The sequence below is a fragment of the Galeopterus variegatus genome, unplaced genomic scaffold, assembly GCF_000696425.1.
Source record: "Galeopterus variegatus unplaced genomic scaffold, G_variegatus-3.0.2 Scaffold195, whole genome shotgun sequence".
Lineage (NCBI taxonomy): Eukaryota > Metazoa > Chordata > Mammalia > Dermoptera > Cynocephalidae > Galeopterus > Galeopterus variegatus.
In genome coordinates, this window is record NW_007726306.1 from 335,439 (window position 1) to 360,120 (window position 24,682).

General features: G+C 44.5%; 2 protein-coding genes across 2 annotated transcripts in view; one reads left to right on the forward strand and one right to left on the reverse strand.

Moving 5' to 3' along the window:
* PMM2 (phosphomannomutase 2) overlaps positions 1 to 22,376 on the reverse strand; it is a 26,615-nt gene extending 4,239 nt beyond the window's left edge. Inside the window, exons 1-7 of the mRNA XM_008565095.1 lie at positions 22,275 to 22,376; positions 16,899 to 17,010; positions 14,758 to 14,834; positions 14,004 to 14,095; positions 9,742 to 9,841; positions 9,537 to 9,612; positions 8,134 to 8,249 (exon numbers count right to left, since the gene is read on the reverse strand). Coding sequence (XP_008563317.1) covers positions 8,134 to 8,249; positions 9,537 to 9,612; positions 9,742 to 9,841; positions 14,004 to 14,095; positions 14,758 to 14,834; positions 16,899 to 17,010; positions 22,275 to 22,340 — 639 coding nt within the window. The 5' untranslated portion in view covers positions 22,341 to 22,376. The remainder of the gene's footprint in view (positions 1 to 8,133; positions 8,250 to 9,536; positions 9,613 to 9,741; positions 9,842 to 14,003; positions 14,096 to 14,757; positions 14,835 to 16,898; positions 17,011 to 22,274) is intronic.
* Positions 22,377 to 22,524: 148 nt separating this feature from the next.
* On the forward strand, positions 22,525 to 24,274 carry TMEM186 (transmembrane protein 186). The gene is made up of 3 exons (XM_008565159.1): positions 22,525 to 22,588; positions 23,536 to 23,570; positions 23,636 to 24,274. Exons 1-3 carry the CDS (start codon positions 22,525 to 22,527, stop codon positions 24,272 to 24,274), a joined length of 738 nt encoding a protein of 245 aa, XP_008563381.1.
* Positions 24,275 to 24,682: the final 408 nt, after the last annotated feature.

Sequence of the window (24,682 nt, forward strand, 5' to 3'; positions counted from 1 at the left end):
CCCCCCCCCCCCCCCCCCCCCCCCCCCCCCCCGACCAGCTGGGTTGGCTTGGCTGGGTCTCTTCTTGGCTTTGCTCACTTCTAGAAGGCCACAAGGCTAGCGGGAGCATCTGCATTGCAAACACAACCAACCTCAGACCTTCTTTCCTCTCCTGCCTAGGGACCTGCTTCCTTCTTTGTGACTCTCAAGCATGGTGGGCTCCTTCCTGGGGCTGCCCTGAGCTTGCATCCCACAGTAGGTGCGAGGCTTGGAGAAGCAGAGCCCAACCAGTGAGCTAGTGAAACAGAGGGCAGAATAAGGAGGCTTTGGAGACCAGGAAATTTCAAACACCGGATTTGCATATGCACTGAAAGTTACTTGATTCTGGTTGGGGAAGCTCAGCAGGAGGAGAGAGAGGATAAAGACAGGGAAGTGGGTGGGGGGAGGGATGAATGAATGATCGTATTTCCCTATTTCTGTGACAGTGTACCTGACAGGCCCAAAGGCCAGGCCTCAGCACAGTGAAATCAGCCAATTAATATTCAAATCCTTGAAAGGCCCTGGCCTGAAGATAAAACAAAGGCTTAGTGTCTGCCAGGTTCGGACCCTGGAGGCTGATGAGGAGCTCTGTCCCACTTCTGCAGGCGCGGTTGCTGACCTGAACAGTGTGGGGGTGAACCCTGACTGTCCTGCTCCTGTCACAGCCTAAGAGGGTGATAACCAAAAAATCTGCTCTGCCCAGGTCTGGGATAAGTCAGTAGTCACATCCACCTGTCCGGGAAAACGTTATAAGACCGTTTTTATGTAGAAGCAGACTTAATGGCACCAGAAAGCCATAAAATAACCCAGAAGGCTTAGTAACCCTTATGTAACCTAGTAACAATCCCAAATCTACACGCCATGTACAACCAATAGAAAACCCAATGAAGTAATTAGGCAGGGCTGTCTCACTCTCCTTTGATCCTTCCCCGCTCTTGTGATTATCAAATGCTAAAGTCCTCGGAACGCATTTCTCAGGGTGACCTGACTATGCATCTCCTGGTTGCAATTGTCATATTGGCTCAATAAATCCTTGCTATGTGTATTTGGCCTCAGTTTCTTTTTAGGTCAACATGGGAAACAGTGTTGAATATACACGGCCTGCATGTCCTTCTCCATGGGAGTGGCCTGAGCTTGCTGGATGGCTGGGGGTACTTGCTGTGTGGATACCCACGTGTGGTACAGATGAACTCTCTGTAACTTGCAGTTCAGATTCTCGCACCCATGACCGTTTATTAAGCATGAATCAAATTTCTAGGTGTTATAAGAGTGCAGAGGCCAACAAGACAAGGGTCTGCCCACATGGAGCCTAGAGCAGCGGCTCTATCTGGCTGCAGTCTCGGAGAGCCTTAAAAGACTGGTTGTAGGCAGGGCCCAGGCCCAGTGTCATAATGTCTTGAAACTGATCAGGTGATTCCAATGTACATCAGGGAAGAGCACCAGCAGCTTAGGATCTAGTGGAGAACAAACAGGCAGGAGGGGTGGAGGTGGAACAGGAGCTGGCAGTCGGGCTGGAGGCTCTGGGTGAACCTCGGGCCTGCTGATTGCTCTGAGCACAACCCCCCCATCCTTGGCCCATGAATGCATGCAGAAAATGACGATTCTGTGGACATCAGTGACCATACCAGGGACTCCCTGGAAGACCAGCCACACTCCGGGGGCTGAAGCCTGTCTCTCTTGTTAATAAATAAAAGTCATGAGAGGCCACTGTTTTAGACTGAGCTCCCGCACTAGGACCCAACAGACCAGACCAGACCAAACCAAAATGGAGTCACTCATGCTAAATGCCGCACAATCAAACCAAAACAGCAGACAGATCCCAAAACAGACTAGTTTTTCCTGAAAACAGGAGGTTCCTGTTTACCTGAGTCACTAGCACAACAAGGAAGTCCCTTCTGCTTTAACCCACACAAAAAAGTAACATGCAGTAACCTGATGTTAATCAGTCAGCTTTTCTCCTATTGTTCTGATTTCTTGTTCCCACCTCACAAAGCCCACTGTCCTTCTGCTGCCCAGTGGGAGCTCTTATTCTGCTTTATAGAACAGAGGCTGCAGGGATTCATGAATCACAAATAAAAGCCAATTAGCTCTATAACTAAATTTGTTGCAATGCTCATTCCTCAGGCTGGTCCAGTCGCTACCGATGTGGTCTCAGGACCCATGGGGCATGGACTCTGGTGTCCAGGAGGGAGGAAGGCTGGCAGGGACCTCAGGGAACATCTGAAGCCCATGGCTCCCCTGCATGGCACCTGCTTCCTGTTCTCCCACACTGGACCTACTGGGACATCACAGCTGGGCTGAGAACCTCTAATCTGGTTCAGCCTCCTGCAGCAGGTTCAGGAGGCAGGTTGTGGGGAGCAGCAGCGACCCACTGGTCCCTCTGGGAGGAAGGGACTCGCCATGGTAACCTAGTCTGCCTCCAGCCACACAAAAAGACCTGGATCTCAAATAAGTCTGCCCAGAAATAAATGAGTACTAAGGCAGATCTGTCCACAGGATACATTCCGCACCTTTGCCAGCCCTCAAAGTCTTGAGAGAGCTGCAGATGCCGGGCATGGTGAGTAAGTCCAGGCACGCGAAGGCCAACTCCCTTCCAAAGCCTAACTGGGAGCTTGAGGACAGGGCTTATTCTCTCAATGATTTCTCTCTCATACATTCATACTGCTCCTTCGAAAGAGGAGTTATGTCCTCACTGGGCTGACGAGGGCACTGAGGCTCACAGATGGAGACAGAGAGATGTGCGTGTGGTCACTGCACTGGGGAGTAGTGGGCCAGATCTGGGTCTTCCTGGCTATGAAGAAGACAAATCCTGAAACAGACCAGCTGCTGAAATGAACTTCTTTTAAGCTAACTTTAAAGGAAGACCTTCCTTTCTAACATCTCTGGAGAATAAAATGTTGCACAATTTAACATGAAAGGAAGGAAGGTCTCTGCGTTGTGAAAGTGATGTGGAGGAACCATAGGAGGAGCTCTCGGACCCCAGCCCAGTTGCTGTGGACCTGAGACTCCACCTTTCCCACTGCATATCCTCAGCTGGACAGAGGATGCACCTGTCTCCCAGAGCTGCTGCAAGGACTGCAGGAAACCATGTCCAATATCAGTGTCCAGCTAGGGGTCTGACACTGAGAAAGTGCCAGAAAACTTTAAATTCCTCCCATTTCTCAATTTGATAGGTAAAAGTTTTATTTTTCAATAGTTCAAAAATTTTTTAAAAGATAAGATTTTGGTGGCAAACCTCTCTCACATCTTCATCCCTACCCCCACATAACCTCTGTAATATTTTATCCTAATAGACTCCCTTTATGCATTTACAAGCTACTATGAAGATATAGTTTCACCTTCTTTATTTTTATACCTTCCTGCAAAGAAGCAAAATCTGCCTGTTTAGACAAAAATATCGCACATTACTTATATTGTTCTGCAGTTTGTTTGCCTAACAAAAAACTCCAGAGATGGGTCCACATGGGCTGTTTTTACAGCTCTGTGGCATCCCACTGTGGAGACAGACCATTGTTTACATGGCCAGTGTCCTCGTGAGGAGTGGCAGGGCTGTTCCCACCCCTGAGCCCCCCGTGTGCACCATTTCACACATGCTTGAGTGCACTGATAGCTAAATTACCCCAAATGGAAGTGCTGAGTCAAAAAGCAAATGAGTTGCTAATGTGCACTGTGCACGTAGTGCTAGAATGTTTTCATGTTGCAATTGCCTTAAGGTCAAGATGCCGTTTACACAAAGAATTAAATAAGCAGAAGCTCTCTCGCCTGAGAGTTCAGAGTGACTGAAGAATGACTCGGCCAGCGTGGCCCAGGTAGGCCAGGCAGAGCAGTGTGGCATGTGTCTTTTCATGCTCCTGCCATCTCTCTCCCTGCAGCAAACCTAGGCACTCCAGGTTAAGCCCAGGGCCTCCAAGCTGAACTCAGACCTGGGTTTAAGAAACACTGCTTGTTGTGGCTGACAGGAAGGATGAGGGGGTTTCCGGTAATGACAAGTGTTTTGAAAAGCAAAGTCAGTGCCTTATTTCTTCACTCTGCTCTCAAGTTACTCAAAGTAGAGGGTACCCTGTGTGTCACACCAGATGCCACCAGCCGGGGCCCATGCTGCTGGGAGAGGAGAGGCTGGTGGGCAGGGCAATGACTTTTTACCGACAGCTCTTAACTCAGGTGCTGATTCCCTGGAAGCCGGCAAAAACATCAGCTTCAATCCAAAGAAAAGAAAATAGCTTTCGGGCCGGCCCGGTGGCACACTGGATAGTGCGCCGCTTGCGAAGCACGGCGGCGCTCCCGCCCGAGGGTTCGGATCCCACATACAGACCGGTTCCCGCTCACTGGCTGAGCGAGGCGCGGGAGCAACGCCGAGGGTTGCGATCCCGTTGCCAGTCCCCGGTCCGGTACGGGGGCAACACTGAGGGTTGCGATCCGTTGCCGGACACGGAAAAAGACAAAAAGACAAAAAAAAAAAAAAGAAAATAGCTTTCTAAACGTCTATCGCTGACTATGAAAAGTCAAAAGCTAGTATTCGTAATGCTCTGTGCCTAAAGTTTCAAGAACTGATATGTTGTTTAAAGGTTTAGATGGCTGCACTGTTAATTCCCATTTCTAGGAAAGCACTGAGGAAAAGGATCAGAGCTAAGGGCAAAGAATCATGCAAGAATGTTCACCATAGTATTAGTTATAACAGCAAAAAGCCCTTAAATAACCCAAATGTGCCTCTACAAGGGAAATAATGAAATAAACTATGCCTAAATAAAAGAATATTATATAGCCATTAAAAATCTTGTTTTCAAAGAATATTCACTAACAAGGGGAAAATAAAATATGCTAAAAGAAAAAAGCTAGGGCCGGCCTGGTGGTGCACTCAGTAGAGTGTGGCGGCGCTCCCGCCGAAGGTTTGGATCCCATATGGAGACCGGTCCGCTCACTGGTTGAGCGTGGTGTGGGCGCGACACCGAGGGTTGCGATCCCGTTTCCGGTCACGAAAAAAGACAAAAAGGAAAAAAAAAAAAAAAGAAAAAAGCTAAAAATAATGAAAATGCAGGGATTGTACTTTTGAGATCATATATATACAGAGAAAAGGCTGAGAGTGGGGTTCGTCAGACATCTAACTGTGATTACAGGTGGCTTTCCCTTTCCTTATACTTTCTCTAATTTTCTGCAATGAATGTGTATTGATTTACAATCAGAGGAAAAACTCTCCACTAAATAGTATTCATTTTTAAAAAGTAGGTAAGATTTTAAAAAATAGAATCAATGCATGGTAATGCAATGGTTACACAGAATAGAAAAGCCTCTAATTAGTTCCCAAATGAAGAATTCCCAAAAGAAATCATTTTCTGATTATCCAAGAACTACACTTCATTCTTCAAAGACCCAATTGAGACTTCTAGATGGCTACTTACATACAGCAGGAACGTCATGATACAGAAAAATCTATTGTAGTGTTTTCTGTTTGTTTGGTTTTTTTGGCAGCTGGCTGGCACAGGGATGGAACCCCGGACCTTGGTGTTATCAGCACCGTGCTCTAACCACTGAGCTAACTGGCTGGCCCAATTTGAGAATTAGAACAAGATCTTTCCCACCCCACCGGAGCGTGTAAGAGCAGGTATGTCTCCCAGATCTTGATATCAATTCTTTTGAATATATACTTCTGGATTATAAAATAGCTCTATTAATGTTTTTGAGGAAACTCTGAACAGTTTTCAATTGCAGCTGAAGCATTTAACATTCCCACTGAGAGTGTACAAATTCTAATTTCCTTATACCCTCACCAACACTTATTAGCTATGTCTTTGGAGAAATGTCTATTCAAGTCCTTTACCCATTTTTTTTTTTTAATGGGGATCTGAACCCTTGACCTTGGTGTCATTTTTTAAATTGAGTTGTTTTTTGCTATTGAGCTGTAGGGGTTTATATTTTAGATACAAGCCCTTTATCAGATATATGGTTTGCAAATATTTTCTCCCATTCCATAGGCTGCCTTTCATTCTGTTGATTGTTTCCTTTGCTGTGCAAAAGCTTTTTGGTTTGATGTAGTCTCACTTGTTTATTTCGCTGTTTTGCGTTCATGCCTGTGCTTCTGGTATCATACCCAAGAAATCATTGCTTTTTCCCTATATTTTCTTCAAGGATTTTCACAGTTTCAAGTCTACGTTTAAGTCTTTAGTCCAAAGATATGCAGTTAAAGAAAAGAAATCAGTATTTCAAAAAGGGATCTGCATCCCCATGTTCATTGCAGCATTATTCACAATGGCCAAGACATGGAAACTACCCCCATGTCTACTGACAGATGAACAGATAAAAGAAAATGTGGTATGTTCATACAATAGAAGATTATTCAGCCTGGAGGATACTAAGCTAAGTGAAATAAGCCAGTTACAGAAGGACAAATGATTCCACTTTTTTGAGATATCTAAAATTGTCAAATTCATAGAAGGAGAGAACAGGATGGTGGCTAGGGGGAGGGGGAAGTGGGGAGTCATTATTCAGTGGGTATAAAGTTTCAGTTATATAAGGTAACCAAGTTCTAGAGATCTTCTGGACAACATACTGCCTATAGTTAACAATATTATATCACACACTTAAAAGTCTGTTAAGAGGGTAGATTGCATGTCAAATTTTCTTACAACAACAACAAAACAAACCACCCCCAAACCAAAGAGGCATAAAGATGTCCCAACTCATCAAAATGCATATATTGGGCCGGCCCGTGGCTCACTCGGGAGAGTGTGGTGCTGATAACACCAAGGCCACAGGTTCGGGTCCCATATAGAGATGATCGGTTAGCTCACTGGCTGAGCATGGTGCTGACAACACCAAGCCAAGGGTTGAGATCCACTTACCGGTCATCTTTAAAAAAAAAAAAAAAAAAAAAAAAAGAAAATGCATATATTAAAAGCAGCTTTTGTGTATCAATGATAGCTCAATAAAGCTATTTAAAACAAAAAATAACAGGTAGATTTGTTCTGGTAACACCAGCTCTACTGCTAGCTGTGTGACCTTGGGCAAGTCACTTACCCTTCCTGAGTTCCAGTTGTATCACTCCAAAAGCAGGCAACAGGCTCATATTAAGCTGGAGTCCCCTTCACACTAGAAGACTATGACATGGGGACCCTGCTGGAAGGCAGGCTCGTTAGCAGAGCAGCAAGTATTGTGAAGTAGACCAGAGATCGGAGGGATGAGACGCTCTGTATATGCAGCATTTATGATGCACCTACTAGGTGCAGGATGGGTCACAAAGCATGAAATATGGCCTCTGGTGGCCAAGTAACACCTCCAGGCAGCACGTGGGAAGGATGCAAAGGGTCACAGAGGAGAGAGGAATTTAAAGGGAGATGCCAAGAGATGCCAAGCCTGAGGCTGGATTGTGAAGAACTGGTGCTGATCCTCCTTTTGGGCTCCCAATGGCGGCAATGCCTCTCCGACCTGCTGGGGATCCACCTGTCCCAGGGAGACCCTCACTCTGCTGCCACAGTAGCTCTGGGAAAATTTCCTCTGTGTAGTCCTCCTGCTGGTGTGGGCCTTTAACACTGGGCTCTGCTCTCAGTTCCCAATTTAGATACAGTCCTGGACTTGGGATTTCTGACCTCCCCACCTACCCCCTGGGACAATTCCCCGTACCTGTGTGTGATGCCTAGGACTGGCCCCCACCTTTAACTGTCCCTGATGCCCTCCTCTGAGTTTCAGATTCATGAGATTTCCTGTCTTCCCATCATTTATGATTCCCAGTGCTCGACTTACAATAAATGCCTCAGGGGAAAAATACGTGAAAAAATAAAATAAAACCAACAAGGGCTTTGAAATGCAGTCAGGGTTTGAGAACATTACTGGGGACCAGGTGTTCTGGAAGACACCTGAAGTGGGCAATATTTAATTCAAAAGCCAAACTGAAAAGGATCAACTGACACGCAGTATGATCCTCTCCTAGACTGAGGTGTCGGGTGTCTGAGCTCAGAAGGGAGGGAGGCTTAATCACACCCCTCTCTAGAACAGAAGCTTTTGCTCAGTGTGAACTCGGCCTCTGGGTAAAGTGTGGGTGAGGGGAAAGATAGCCTGTTTGTTGACTTTTTCCCCCTTAAGCCCAAATTGAAAATGAAACTGTAAAAACACTTCCGTACTTACTGGCATGGTTTTGTCTCCAAAGAAATAAATAGTCTTATAACCGTCATTTTCCACATGTCGCAGGCAATACCTTTTGTCCCATCCATCAGGAAAGACATCAATGCTGATTTGGCCTCCTGCCGGGTGGGGAAGGGCACACAAAAGCTAAAGGTGAAAAGAGGCTAATGATATGTCACCGAGAAAATTTACAATTTACTGTTTGTCAGCCAACTGGATTGCCACAGTGGTTTTTAATACCCTAGTTTGTTATTTACACTACTTTATGGACAGATTCTCAAAATTAATCCTACATCGTGTTTTTTTCTCCCAACATTATTTCACCTGGGTCTAAAAGTGAGCTACAGAGTGCCAACTCAGAATGAGAAATGCATCTCCATTTAAGTGTTCTGTCAAGCAAGTGGGTTTCAATGAAGCACGCTTCTGAAAAACCCAATTACGGCTTCGTTCAACTGCACTTGTCTCGAGCACCCTCAGTGGAAAATGCCTGGAAGCAGGCTGCATCCAGCAAATCTTGCAGGAAAAATGAAAAATCACACTGAAGGTGATTTACAGGCAGCTTTCACAGGTAACAAAAACCCTTTCAAAGCTTTGTCAGAAAGATGTCCACCTCACAGTTCAGGAGTACTTAAAAATCCTCCCATTCATCTATTACACATAATTCCTTTGCAATTCCAGTTTTCCCACAACCCATACATTTATTAAAGCTAGTAAAAAGAGAGGGCTTTAAGCAATGGCTGATTAGCATTGACAGGAGAAATCAGTTTGCAAAGTGTTTGATGGGCACGTTCTACCAAAAGACAGGCCTGAGCCATTCATGCTGCAGGAAGAACTGTGCATCAGACATCAGCAATGTCCACACACTGGCTCCCTCACAGTAAATGAAGGCTTTGTAAACTTAGACAAGTCTCTTCTCCTTTCTGGGCCTTGGTTTCTTGATCTGTAAAAGCTACCCAACTGACTCCTAAGGTTCCTTGCTACTGAAACACTGTATGATTTCAAAACATATTCAGTCTAATTTATCTAAGAGGCTCGCATTCCATCTCTCTGTTATGGAGTGCACTACAGGGTTTCTTTTCTGCCCAAAGGTGTGCAGATAAGTTCTTACTCTTCATTAATCAAAGTGTTCCGCTTTTGACTAAAAGAAGTGCAGGTAAGAAGACTGTTGGGTAAGAATTTAGAAACAAACCCAATAGTCTAGAAGGCATTTCCTGACTGGGCAAGTCCTGCTATGGCTAATTATGCAGAAAAGAGAATGGTTGGTTTTCCTCTACAGATTGGACTGTTCCTTAAATCTCCTGCCCACCTTAAACCAGGGCACAGTCCAAGTTCAAGAGCTCACTGGCCCACAATAAACTCCCAGCAAATGGGTGCCAAAGTTTGAAACATATTTAAATATACAATACCTATGGAAAACGTGAGGCCTTTTCCTGCAAACTCTTTCTGCAGATCAGCTACAAATTTTTGTCTTATATTTTCTTTCTGTGAAAAACAAAAAGATACTGATTATCCATTGTATTGCAGTTTCGAAATTAGTGGCCACAAAGTTGCGCGTCTTATCTTATTTTCATAAACCCAGCCATTCACCAAGAATATTTCAGAAAGACTCACTTTATCAAGTTCGTAGAACTCAATGCGTTCTTCTTGGCTGCAGCTTCTTCCAATAGGGGACACGTTTAACATCCCATTTCGGAATTCAATGAAAGTACCCCTGGGGAGGGAAAGAAGACAGAGGTACTTTGAAAAACACCATTTATTGGGGCAACAAAGATAGATAAACAGGCTAAAAAGTTGGGAAATTCTAAAAGGCAGAGGCTGGAGTGATGAATGCTTTTCAGAGCTGAGCTGTGTAGTAAGGTAGCCATGAACTATCAACAAAAAAATACTGTAGCCATGAACTACCTGGGACTGTTGAGCCTTGAAATGTGGCTAATCTGAATTAAGATTAGATTTGAAAGACCTAGTGTGAAAAATATAATCATCATTAATGTTTTGTATTGACTACTTGTTAAAATGGTTATTTTTAAATATATTGGGTTAAGTAAATTACTAAAATTGATTTCACCTGTTCCCTTCTGCTTTTTTAAAAAAAATACATGGCTACAGAAAATTTAAAATAGCATGTGAGATTCACATTATATTTCTGTTACTGCTGTCGGGCAGAAAATTTGACAGTTAATAGAGAGCTATGAAAATAATTACCAGCACTACAAAAGCAGCCAGTTGTCCCCTGAAGTGTGAAAACATATGTCCTAGATGCCTATTTTGCTAGTGAGCTCTTGAACCCACTAATTTTATCAAGCAAAGCCACATAGAAGAAGGTTCTGAGAATCGTCCAATGAGCCTCGGTAATAACTGAGGAAATTCAATTTACCCAGTGGCAGACTGCTCCTAAATGTTTGATTTGATAAAAGAAAATGAGACCCGCCTAATACCATTTTAGTTACTTCGAATGAAGATGTTTAAAACATTTTTCCCCACCATGTTTCCAGTCTGAGTCTCAAAACAGTTTCTTTTTTTTTTTTTTTGTCTTTTTCCGTGTCCGGCAACGGATCGCAACCCTCAGTGTCACGCCCGTACCGGACCGGGACCGGCAACGGGATTGCAACCCTCGGTGTTGGGCCCGCACCTCGCTCAGCCAGTGAGCAGGAACCGGTCCGTATGTGGGATCCGAACCCTCGACGGGAGCGCCACCGCACTCGCAAGCGGCGCACTGTAGCAGTGCGCCACCGGGCCGGCCCCAAAACAGTTTCTTAAAAATTCATAACTTGTAAGGTAGATAATCATTCTGGCAAGTGAAATTTAAGCACTTGATGACAAACTATGCACTCTAAAGTGTCTGTCAGCTCTAAATGGTGATGCCTGTAAGCCCTGTGAAACATTTTCCTGATCTCTTTCTATTATTTTTATTTTATTTTTTTTAAAAAGATGACCGGTAAGGGGATCTCAACCCTTGGCCTGGTGTTGTCAGCACCACGCTCAGCCAGTGAGCAAACCGGCCATCCCTATATAGGATCCGAACCCGGGGCCTTGGTGTTATCAGCACCGCACTCTACCGAGTGAGCCACGGGCCAGCCCGATCTCTTTCTATTTTAATCACATATCCCCGATCTCAGCCATTCTAAATATTGAGAAGCCACATGCCAAGGACAGAGCTGAGGATCAGATTCAAGGCCAATGTGGCCTTCTACTAGGCTGTGTGACTCTGGGAACCTCTCTGACCCTCCATTTATTTGCCTACAAAGAGAAGCTAATGGCATTTGCTCTGGTTACCTCAGAAGGCTCTTGTGAAAGTCAAATGTACCAGTTTATGTAAAGGTACTCTGTAAACTGGGAAGCAGTATATACTCATCAGCTAAGGTAAGAACAGCAACATCTCGATCAGTTGGATCCCTTCCCCTATGCTCAACTTGCAGAGAAGGAGCAAATGATATAACAAAATATGTATGCCTAAGAAACTTTTTAAAAAACCCCAGGTCCTTGGGCCGGCCCGTGGCTCACTCGGGAGAGTGCGGTGCTGATAACACCAAGGCTGTGGGTTCGGATCCTGTATAGGGATGGCCGGTTCGCTCACTGGGTGAGCGTGGTGCTGACAACACCAAGTCAAGGGATAAGATCCCCTTACTGGTCATCTTTAGAAAAAAACAAAACAAAACAAAACAAACAAACAAAAAAAACCCAAGGTCCAGGTTGTCCTGGAGCTGGCAGAGACCCAGTCTTGTCCCCCGTACCTTCTACATGTTCACTGCAGTACCAGGGGGACTGGTGGTTATGCCCAGGGATGACCCTAGGGTTACAGGTCCTAAATGATCAGAAAAAGAACTCAATTATTTTCCTCCAACTCAAGGACATACTGTCACTCCCTTTGCCAAAGCATAGAGGGAAGCTGATGCATTTTAGAAAGGCTTCTCAAAAACAAGGGTTAAGGGGGTTTATCAAGCATTCAATTCCTCCCTGAAGGCTTGCACTCTCAAGTCTTATTGCATCTGCCTGATTTATGTAGGGCATAGGGTTAGCACTGATCCAAATGTGGACAGAAGCTGATCAAGGTGGGTCTCTGCTATGAGTTAAATGTGTCCCCCCAAAACTCATGTATTAGAAACTTGATCTCCATTATAACAGTGTTAAGAGGAGGGTGGGAAATCCAATTATGGTATTTGAAAGCTGGGGCCTTTTAAGAAGTGATTTGATTATGAGGACAGTGCCCTCCTGAATGGATTAATCCATTCATGGAGTAATGGGATGATGGTTTAATGGGGTGTCAGGGGTGCGGTTCTGTGGCTTTGTAAGAAGATCTGTTGCTCAGGCCTTTCTCGCCATGTGATACCCTGCATTGCTGTACAGAGTCGGCACCAAGAAGGCCCTCACCAGATGTGCTCCCTGGGCTGTGGACTTCCGAGCCTCCAAAATGGTAAAAAATAAATTTCATTTCTTTATAAATTACCCAGTTTCAGGTATTCTCTTATAAGCAATAGAAATGGACTAATGCAGTCTCAGTTATACCTTCTGTACTCACCAGGGTCTTATACTATTCTGGAATTACAGCTCTGCACATCTGTCTCCCTCGATAGATGATAAGCTCTTTCAGGATGGCATTCTGTTTTGTCTTTTTAAAAAAATTTTTATTCTCCCTTAATGCTTAGTCCAAAGTAAGGACGAAACTGACCTGGGATATATGTAATCATTTTTTACTATGAAGAATTTCTATCATACATAAAAGTAAACAATAGGATTAGGGACTCTCAGACGCCCACCACCAGCTGCAACAACAGTCAGCTCCGGTCCGTCCAGCCCGTCTCATCCATGCCCCTCCTGAGATAAGGGAAGCTTCTGCACTCTGACTGGAAATGCTGGGCAGAAGATGCTAGATTTATGAATCCTAATAGCCTGAAGCAGCTTCTGAAGTGCAGCATGCCCTGAAATTCAACTGCCACTTAAAAGACATTTCTCCCCTTGAATGTTACATAGGTGTTATATAACAAGTGTTGAAAACTGGGAAGAAAATGAGAAATATTTCAGAGAAATCACCTGTATCCTTCCCACATACGAATGAAAACTCAGAGTAGCCAGGTCTTCAGATTTGCCAACAGAAGCAAGAAATCCAGATATTTTAAAATGTGAAATGAGACATTTATTTATTTATTTTTTTAAAAAGATGACTGGTAAGGGGATCTTAACCCTTGACTTGGTGTTGTCAGCACCACGCTCACCCAGTGAGCTAACCGGCCATCCCTATATGGGATCTGAACCGGGGGCCTTGGTGTTATCAGCACCACACTCTCCCAAGTGAGCCACGGGCTGACCCTGAAACCAGACTTTTTTTTAAAAAATTTTTATTTTTTGTCCTTTTTGAGACCGGCCGCACCGCGTTCAGCCAGTGAGCGCTGTGAGCGCACCGGTCATCCCTATATAGGATCCGAACATGTGGAGGGAGCGCTGCTGTGCTCCCAGCGCCGCACTCTCCCGAGTGCGCCACGGGCTCGGCCCTGAAACCAGACTTTTAAATGATGGCAATTAACTCATTCAGATTTTAACACTGCAGGCCAACCAGACTTGGCTTTGCATGGGATCTGGCCTGGATGCCTCTGGTTGGAGATTTCCAGATCTGGGGTTTTTGTTGCTTTTTTCACATGCTGTTTCATGGGTACATTCTCTCACTGAGAGCCTCTGAAAGCATATGGGTAAACAGCTATATAAATTTCCATCATAAGGACATGCCATCATATATGTAATCATTTTTATATTATTGGCTTTACAGACTGTTTCCAATTATTCCTTACTCAGTGCTGGGCTTTTGACTTAAATTAGCACTAACTCACCAAATGACATCACCCCACATTCCAGTGGAGACTCTTTGCTAAAAACAAACCCACCTCTTCTTTGGGAGTTTGATTTTCGAAATGTAGCTCAGACAGTAGTTGATTAAATCTTGGATTAGGGCCTCACCCAGGTGACCTTGAATATTCTAGATAAAGGAAATACTGGAGTTACTTGATTCAGCAGGAGGTATTTGCAAAACAGCTTTACGGCAAACCCACTCTTGTTCCAAAGTCACTAGGCTGATAGTAGCAGTGACAGTGACACGCCCCACTGCCTTTTTAATTCTTTCTCTTTCTCCTCTGGTTGAAAACATTAGGCAAACCAGAAAGGCTTTAGTCAAAAGCATTTTCTGCTTCATTACTCAAGATTTTTGTGTTCACTATTTTTCAAGCACTTCCCGGAAGGCCCAATGAGTTTATTGTTGCTGTTTTTATTCAATTAACATATCCACAGACACTGATAGAAAATACATTTGTTCTACTTCCACTTTCTGTTATGTCTGAACAGAATGATCTTACTACTACTAAGAGCTACATAGTACCTCTTAAAAATGCTTAGAGTAAAGCAGCCTGCCCCAGTTTCTCCTTATTAGACTTACATATCCTTAAAAAAGTTATAAAAATTTACTTATCAATTTGGAATATGTGATAGTCACACAGTACAAAATTCAAAACTTTAAGAATATAGAGTGAAGATTTATCCTCACCCTTGTTCCTCGGCTCCCCAGAGGAATTCAATGTCAAATGCCCTTTTAGAAAACTACTTTTTAATAGCAGTTTATAGCAGTTTAAATACGCAAGAGCCTACCTGCTTACATAAGAATTTCCCATCTTTGTATGCTACCAAGCCATTTTCTGGAAACACGTAATCGTATTTTTCAACCACTACAAAACAAAAGAAAACTTAGAATGCAATGAGTCAAAACCTGCATTTCCACTTCTTGATTAATACTTGCCACCAATGAAACTGCTCAACTCCAAGAAAGACTGAGAAAGGCTACCTCATCTCAATAGACCAGGAGAGTGTGGGGGAAAGCTTCTTAAAGGAAAAAAAAAGGCTATTTTGGTGACCAATTTATTTTTTATTTTTTTAAAGATGACCGGTAAGGGGATTTTAACCCTTGACTTGGTGTTATCAGCACCAAACTCTCCCGAGTGAGCCACAGGCCGGCACTTGGTGACCAATTTAAAGGATGATGACTGGGCTGGAGACTGGAGACTTGGTGGCAGGTTATTCCGTTTCCCTGCCTTCAGTTTGCCTGTCTGTAAAGGAAGATGTCAGCCCATGGTGGCTCCCAACCTCGCTGTGAACCAGCAGCACCAAGGCAGTGAGGGGAAAATGTGCATTTCCAAGCTCTGCTTTCAGGCTTCCTGAATCAGAATTGCCAGGGGACAGGCTAAAAATCAGTTTTGTTTTTTTTTTTAAAGCTCTTTAAGTGATTCTTATGATCAATCATATTTGGAGACCACCCACAGAAACCTTATGGAAGGGATTCTCAAACTTTAGGCACTTGTTAAAATGCAGATGGCTAGGCTCTGTGCCTCTCAACGGCATCACTGTGTGTTGGGTGAGGCCCCCACACCTGTATTTAATACGTTTCCCAGGTTATTCTGATAGAGGTGGACCTTCAACTTTCTTCCAGCTTGTGAATGTATTGATTCTGTTGCACACTCTCTGAAATGTACAGACACTAGTCTACACGGACACAAAAGCTCTCTGAGCATGCGGTTAAAGAGCAATCATGACCCGGTAACAGGATTTCCAGGGCTTAATGTGCTCTATTATGTTGCTTATAGCATTTCTAAGCAGAGCGCCTATAAGGAAAATTAAGTAAAAGTGGAACAGAGTTCTAAAGGATTACATAGATCACTCTCCCAGTAATGGTGATCTAATAAATATGGTCTACACAGATGTGCACTGTAAGATATTCTATCTAGAACAGTAGCTCTCAGCTGGGAGTCATTTTATCCCCAGAGGATATTCAGCAATATCTGGAGATATTTTTGGTTTCACAACTGTGTGTGTGTATGTGTGTGTACACGCTGCTGGCATTTAGTGGGTAAAAGCCAAGGATGTAGTTAAACACCCTACAATGCCCGGGACAGCTGCCAGAATAATCTGGCCCAAAATGTCAACAGCTCCAAGGTTGAGAAATCTTGCTCTAGAGGAGCTGGTTCCGAGATCTGAAGACTCTGGGGACCATAACAGTTAAACGGATGATCAATTCTTATAGGCCAGGCACCCCAGTGGCCCTGAGGCTATGGAGACGAATAACCCATAGTCCTGGTCCTCAAGACAAACATAACCAGACGTCTGCAATAATTACAGAGTGCTACATTAGCAGGGTTGTGTGCTAGAATCTCTTCGAGGTACTTGCTAAAATACAATTCCCAGGTCCCGTAGACTTAGCAAGTCAGAATCTCCAGTGGCAGAGCCAATAAGACTCTCCAGCATCCTGGAGTATCTTGTGCTGGAGATTCTGGTTCACTGGATGTAGTAGGGGAGTCCTCGGTTACTCTCATGATTAGGGAACTTGGAGAAACACTGAGTTAGGGTAACAGGGAGGAGACACCTAGACCCAGATGGATGGGGAGGATGGTCAGGAGATGAGGCCTGAGCTGAGGCTAAAAGGGCAGTGACTGGGGACAAACAGGAAGTATTCCAGGCAGAACGATTACCAGGTACAAAGACATGGACACTCACCTTTTCAGATGAACTACCCACACATCTGAGTACCAAGCGCTCCATCAGCAACTCCAGAAACTTATTTAAAGGATTAAACACAGAAGAAAAATAAAGGCAGAGAAAGCGTTTTCCCGAACAAGGAAGCAGAAAGTCTGCCACATGGGGTGGAGGACTCGGGGCTGCCTATGACACTCGGCTATGGGTCCCAATTCTCATGAGAAGTTAATCTTCGGCCAAAATGTAATTGGTGTTGTATTATTTACCATCGTTTCCCAGTTGCTCCTGCACTTTCTTAAAGTCCGACCCGCCTACCACTCCGATTTTGATCTTCTGCCTCAACTTTTGTAGAAAGCCATCCATTTCTTTGGTAATTTTCTACATTTCAAGAAGGAAAATACAACAGTCACGTGTCACAAAATAATCAGGAAACAAATTGCAAGATTAATACAACCCTGACTTTCACACATGTCAATTCAGTTACTAAGTTTCCAGATAAATTCAAATATTTTAGTTGTAATTTGGGGCATTAACTTTTTATCAGAATAAACTTGTTAAATTTTACTTGTCTAATTTTAAACACATAAGTAATATATTAACAGCTGTTGTGCATTGTTCCAGCTGTTTTTCTATGCCTGTCTATATGCATATACACAAATTTTTATATACCTGTCTATATGCACCTATATAAATAGGTCTTATTTTTGAAACAGAAATTGATCCATTCTATGTCCTGTGCAGTGACTTGCTCTTTTCAGCACTATGATGTGGTGATCTTTTCATGCCAACACACAGATCTAGCTTATTCATTTCAAATGCTACACAGCATTCCATTGATGGATTTAACTTGTTAAGTTTAAAACAAAATAACATGAGATTAAAGATGACTAGATTTTTTTAGTCTCTCCTAAAAGAAATGCTCCAATCTCTATAAACAATGGTCTTAATGGTATTTTACAAGGGTACTTCAAAATTCTTCTCTACTATGTGGAGAAATAGAGTTAAAGGATAATATGAATCTTTCCATGAATTTTTTTTTTTTTCCTTTTTGTCTTTTTCCGTGTCCGGCAACGGATCACAACCCTCAGTGTTGCCCCCGTACCGGACCGGGACCAGCAACGGGATCACACCCCTTGGTGTTGCTCCCGCGCCTCGCTCAGCCAGTGAGCGGGAACCGGTCTGCATGTGGGATCCGAACCCTCGGCGGGAGCGCCGCCGCGCTTCCCAAGCGGCACACTATACCAGTGCGCCACCGGGCCGGCCCTTTCCATGAGTTTTTTGACGTACTCTGGTATGCTAAATTCCAAACTGGGATAATTTAAAAGAAATTATAAACTAAGATGAAAGGTTATCCATTTATTGACACAAATCACAATGTTGCCCCCGTACCGGACCGGGACCAGCAACGGGATCACACCCCTTGGTGTTGCTCCCGCGCCTCGCTCAGCCAGTGAGCGGGAACCGGTCTGCATGTGGGATCCGAACCCTCGGCGGGAGCGCCGCCGCGCTTCCCAAGCGGCACACTATACCAGTGCGCCACCGGGCCGGCCCTTTCCATGAATTTTTTGACGTACTCTGGTATGCTAAATTCCAAACTGGGATAATTTAAAAGAAATTATAAACTAAGATGAAAGGTTATCCATTTATTAACACAAATCACAATACTTTTAGCAATCTTTTGTTTTGGGGGTTTTTTTTTGGTGGCTGGCTGGTATAAGGATTGAAATGTGGGCTTTGGTGTTATCAGCACCAACACTCTAACCAACTGAGCTAACTGGCCAGCCTGACTTTTAGCAATCTGAACTGTATGCTTACACTGAATACCTTTACAAAAAAAGTTACTAGAAATTTAAAAAAAAAAAAAAACAGAAAAAAACCATTTAACTCAACCTCAGTATATAAACATCTGGATGAGGGCTGGCCCGTGGCTCACTTGGGAGAGTGCGGTGCTGATAACACCAAGGCCATGGATTCGGATCCTTATATAAGGATGGCCAGTTAGCTCACTTGGGAGAGGGTGGTGCTGACAACACCAAGTCAAGGGTTAAGATCCCCTTACCGGTCATCTTTAAAAAAAAAAAAAAAAATGCAATACCAACAACAGCAAGAGCAATACTTCCATCTTCAAACAGAAACCTAAGGGTACAATTTATTAAATCTTAACCCTTGTGCACACTGTTGAGCTAAATGGTATTATGGTCAGCTATCATGATGTGTTCTTCAATGTGAATGGGGCGGAGAAGGCACCTCTTGCTTCCAAGTGACAGCAAATAGTTTTTGACAGGAAATAAAACCCAGATGCTGTAACCACAACAGAGCATATAAACTACATCCCTCTGCAGTGGAGATCTTTACAGTAAAGTAATTGCATAGCAAAATTGTTCCAATATTCCCAAATACCCTTGTGCTGATAATGACAAAGAATCCTTTATAAATCACCCCAGATAAAATAAAACACAGAGAAAGATCCAAAAGCTTGAAGTTAAGGTGAAAAAAGTGAAATTCACCTTCTAAAAAAAAAAAAAAAAAAAAAAAAAAAAGTATTGGGCCGGCCCGTGGCTCACTTGGGAGAGGGCGGGGCTGATAACACCAAGGCCCTGGGTTCGGATCCCACATAGGGATGGCCGGTTTGCTCACTGGCTGAGCGTGGTGCTGACAACACCAAGTCAAGGGTTAAGATCTGGGGGGCTGGCCAGTTACCTCAGTTGGTTAGAGCATGGTGCTGATAACACCAAGGCCCTGGGTTCGGATCCCACATAGGGATGGCCGGTTTGCTCACTGGCTGAGCGTGGTGCTGACAACACCAAGTCAAGGGTTAAGATCCCTGTACCGGTCATCTTTTTTAAAAAATAAATAAATAAATAAATAAATAAATAAATAAATTATGAAAGTCTTTTTTGGGGGGCTGGCCAGTTACCTCAGTTGGTTAGAGCATGGTGCTGATAACACCAAGGTCAAGGGTTCAGATCTTAGTACCAGCCAGCTGACAAAAAAAAAAACCCTCGAAAAACAAAGAAAAGACTTTTGGGGGGATGATAGGAAATTTACTATGGAGTAAAGGAGGCCAGCAAACTAGGGCTTGTGGGCCTGCTGCCTGTTTCTGTAAAGTATTAATGGAACAAAGCCACGTCTGTTTGTTTACACAGCGTCTAAGGCTGCTTTCATGCTATACCAGAGATGAGTAGCTGTGATGGCGTGAGAAGCTTCAAATATTACCATCTGACCTTTTATAAAAACGTTTGCCTGCCCCTAGGCTACAGTATGAAATAATATTAGGGAACTGGCAATAATTTTTTTAGGTATGATAAGGATACTATGGTTACAAAGGAGGATGTCCTTGTCCTTAAGAGATGCAGGCTAAAATACATAGGGGTGATGTACTGTGATGAGTGCAGCTTAGGAAGTTGCTGCAAAAGAAAAAAAAAAGTAGAGATCAAATAAATATGATGAAATGTTGAATCATATTTCAGTCTAATTGGGCATGGGGGGTACACGGCATTCTGTGTACTATTTTTTCAATGATTCTCTGTGTTTGGAATTTTTCATGATGCAAAGTTAGAAAACAATTCAGCTGGGTTTGTGCTTCCCTTCTTTTTGTAGGCTTTTGTTCTAAGTCGCAACTGTTTTTAGATAGAATGCCATTTTCACGCAAATACTCAACATGACAAACTTCTACTAAAACAGTGAAATGTACAAATCTCTGGAGTCCATGCTAATTAGATTTTACCTGTTTAGGTCATATCCTGTTTTAGCAACTGCAAGAAAAGATAACCTATTCTGCTTCCAGATTGTATTGTGCTTATCAATATTTGAGTAACATATATTAAGGGAAATGTATAATAAATCGATCTGTTGCTAAAATATTTTTATTTTTTACCTAGAGTACCCAGCATATAGAAACAATTTTCTTTTAAATTACGGATTTTAGTTTTTTTGAATGTTAAAATTATTTATGTTTACTCCAAATATCATGTTTCAAATGTCTCAGGGCAATACATTCTGGGTTGCCTGGTTTCTTTGCTGCATTATATTTCATGCTTATATATATCCTGATTCTTTTTGGAATCAGAAGCACTTTCCTGAAGGGCACACCCAAGCAACTGAAACAGCTTCCACCTTAGTATCATGGCAGGGAATGGCAAACTTTCTTTTTTTTTTTTTTTATTGTTTTATTTATTTTTTTGTTAGGAAATGGCAAACTTAAATAACAATGCCCTGAGGCCCAGGTCTGCTGTGTGAAATTGAGGTCAGGGATTCACTGGGTCTCAATTTCCTTCTATTTAAAATGCTAATAACAGTTATCCTACCAGGAAAGAAAGAGAGGAAGGTTGAGAAAGTCCAGTGATATTGTGTAAAAAGGCTTGGAAACGTAGACCGTAGACCACTATGACCCATGGGCCAAACTTTGCTTTTGTAATAAATAAACAAAGTTTTATTGGAACACAGCCACTCTGTGTTTACATATGTTCTACGGTTGCTTTTGCACTAAAGTTGAGTACTACAGACCATATGGTCTACAAAGACAAAAGTACTTACTATATGGTCCTTTAAAAAAATGAATTGCTGTCCTCAGCTCTAGACCATATGGGCTTTTAACAACCCACAAGTATGTATTGATTGCTGAACCTCAAAGTTAGAAAGGGCCTTTGGAGAACTTAGGGTGTCATGTCTGGATGGATCAAACCTGTGGCTCAGAGGAGTAAAGATATGTCTAAGGTCACACACATTTGACATGAAATTCTGGAACATACCACTACTACCACCCAGACCAAACTAAGGGGGTTGGGGGTACAAGCTAAGGACAGTGAGGCCACTTGGGCCCAGTTTCGAGTTCGAATGGCTGATGTTCAGCGACCAGTTTGTGCGAGGGAGACAGAGAAAGAGAGCGCCTCATTGCAAGGTTGATCTTAACTGAAATTTAACTGTCCCTGCAGCAGCAAAATCTGGGAGTGGGGAGCAAGTTTCCAAGGGCCCAAAAAAGCTCTCAGTAGGTAGTCTGGAATAACCTAGGATTCCTCCCTCAACCCAGTCCACTGCCGGGGCTGGAGAGGGGTGTGGTGGAGGTGGCTAGTATTTACTGAGGCTTAGTTTGTGCAAGATACCTTCATGAACTTACGTGATTTCCTTTGACCCTCACAAACACCATACGGAACAGGTAATGTCTCCACTTAAAGTGGCAGATGCTGAGGCTCAGTGGTTAATTGCCTTGCTCAAACTCACACAGCTGTCAAGAGGTGAAGCTGAGACTCCACTAGGTCTGTTTGACCTAGAAACCTATGTTTTTAATATCATACTACACGGTACAGCTCATTGGCGACAGAACTAAGGAGGGCACCTGGCTGGTAATGGGGCCTGAGCTGGGGTTCAAATCCTGGTCTGTCAGTCCCCAGGGCTTGCGGAGTGAGTCCAGACTACATTTTTCAATCCTATACAAGTTTCCTGCTTTCAATGTCTCCCATGAGCACATATCTCCGAGCACCCTGAGGTCTTAAGAGCTGGTTAGGGGCTTCTGTCTCAGGCTTCCAGGGCGCCCAGAATAGGGCTGAGCCCCCGGAGGAGGAAGGCGGTCCTCAGCCGCCTCTCGGTGCCCACCCTGGGCGGTCGTTATCCCCATCTGGCAGCAGCAAGGCTACACCGCCTACCTGCCGCGGGGCCGTCAGGGTCCCATCCACGTCGAAGAGGCAGAGCGCAGTGCCGGGCGCCGCCATGTCCCTAGTGTTTGTCCGCACCTAACAAGACTCGTTGGCACCAGGAACTCGGCCCGGAACTTCCTAGTTCCACTCCCGCGCCGCAGGGCACGTCGGGAAAAGGAGAATCCCACAGGCTCCTACAATGCTCGGACCACAACTCCCAGCATGCAACGCGCACCGCGCTGTCCTTGTACATCCGAGCATGCGCTCTGAGAGGTTCCGGGGGCAGGAGGAATTCACTTCCGGCAGCGGGCTGTGGGGCCATGGTAAGACGGCGGGTGGTGGTCCATGTGGGGGAGTGACGTGCTTTGGGGGTCTGGGTTGGGCGTCCGGGTCGGGCGTCCGGGTCGAGGCAGGCAGGTAGGACCTCTGGGTTTGTGACTCGGAGGGCCCACGGGAGGAAGCTTTTCACCGGTTTCCTCTGCCCTCCTGGGGTCACATGAGCCAGCCGTAGCGATAGTGAAAACTCGCTGAGCGCTCACCGTGCATCAAGTACTAAGTTGAGGGCTTTAAAACCGTTATCTCGGCCAGTATATTTTGAGACCCCATTTTGAAAGGTGAGGAAACTGAGGCTCAGAGAGGTGGAATAACTTGTCGGAAGATCCACAGCTAGTGACTTTTGGAGCCAGTATTAGAATCCCCATCTGGCTCCAAACCCCAGAGCTTTTCCTACTGCACTACTCACCTCATAAAGTCCTTTTGCTACAGGTTGGGGCCTACCCGCCTCATTTCTCCTCTGCTGGTCCCCGTTCCCCAAACTAGGCGAAGTTAAAACTGCAGTTTCCTTCAGCACACAAGATAACACATAAACCAGATGGAGAATTGGAACGTTTTTGTGGTAAATATGTCACACATTTGTTGCTCGAGTTCTCTACTAGGATATTGATTAGTTTACTGCTTGTGGAAATGTTCACACAGTCTTGTGGATCCAATGTGCAGCCCAGAATTGACCCTCCTTAGGTATTTGTTGAATGAATGAAGTCTGCACCTCCTTTCCTATACTTGGAACTACCTGGAGGAAAGAGAACCAGTTGTAGAGTCAGACTCCGTTTCACTCACTCTCTGTGTCATTGGGTAAATTTCTTACTCTCTCTGGGCTGTTTCCTTAGTGGTAAAGTGGAAGTATTTTGAATAACTTTTGTGAAGCTCACATGCAGTAAAGCATCTGGCTTTACCTTTCTCTCCTTCTCTGGCAATAATGGTGACCTTGCAGGATTGCTGGAAGCCTTCGTGTACTGTGCTTTGCAGGTATTCATTATGTGATTAGCAGGATTGAGTTCCATGAGAGAAATGATCCCCTGTCTCCTTTTCAGGCTGCCCTCCTTCGAGCTGTGCTGAGGTTTCGGGGGCCAGCTGTGTGGGGAAGGCCTCTCCACGGGCTCTGGTGCTGCAATGGGCAGGAGGATCCCAAGAGGTGGTTGGGTAGCAAGTCTCCCACTTTGAAGGAGAAACCAGCAGGTACAGAGACTGAGAAATTTCAGATGATCTACCGTTTTAATGCCATCAGATTCTTTGGGTACATGTCTCGGCTGAAAGTGGTACAAACTGCCCTGACAGTGGTGGCTCTGCCGCCGGGCTGCTACTGGTACTCTGAGGGCCTGATAACTCTCAACTCTCTGTGCCTTGTGAGTGGGATCGCTGGCTTTGCCCTGGCCATGCTGTGCTGGATGAGCTATTTTTTCCAGAGGCTGGTGGGCATCTTGTATGTGAACGAGTCCGGCACCATGCTGCAGGTGGCTCACCTGACCTTCTGGGGCTGGCGGCAGGACACATACTGTCCCGTGGCAGATGTGATGCCTCTGACAGAAACCAAGGACCGGCCCCAGGAGCTGTTGGTGCGTATCCAGCAGTACAACAGGAAACAGACCTTCTACCTCACCCTGCGCTATGGACGCATCTTGGACAGAGAGCGTTTCACACAGGTGTTTGGGGTGTTGGACAAGCTCAAGTGAACACCTGGGAGCTGGGCTTCCAGGTAGCCCTGGGCTACCTAGATCTCTGACAGGAAGACTGAGGGTGTGGGAAGGGCTGAAGACGGGAATCAGGCACCTGGACACTTTGCCAGGGCCCCTGGGAACTTGTCTTTTGGAATGAAGAAATTCATGAGGCAGAAGCTAATAACCAGATTTAGGAAAAAGGCCTTTGGTGCAAATTCTTATATCATTTGTGTTGGACATTCAGTCATATAATGTCCAGAAGTTTCTGTTAAGAGCCCGTTGTTGGAGGAAGCTATGCCAAGTTTACCCAGATAGTCTGCTGCTATGAAATTGGAAGATGGAGAGAGGTGGCCGGGAAGCACAGGCTTTGGAGTCAGATGACTTGGGTTCTGTCAGCTCTCAACTCCCTCTCCTGAACATTGG

Bases quoted from the DNA above. Each gene is read 5' to 3' on its own strand.
- TMEM186 (XM_008565159.1), top strand. From the start codon at position 22,525: ATGCGCTCTGAGAGGTTCCGGGGGCAGGAGGAATTCACTTCCGGCAGC. The intron at 22,589-23,535 runs GTAAGACGGCGG...GTGACCTTGCAG, and splicing joins CAGCGGGCTGTGGGGCCATG to GATTGCTGGAAGCCTTCGTG. The intron at 23,571-23,635 runs GTATTCATTATG...TCTCCTTTTCAG, and splicing joins TCGTGTACTGTGCTTTGCAG to GCTGCCCTCCTTCGAGCTGT.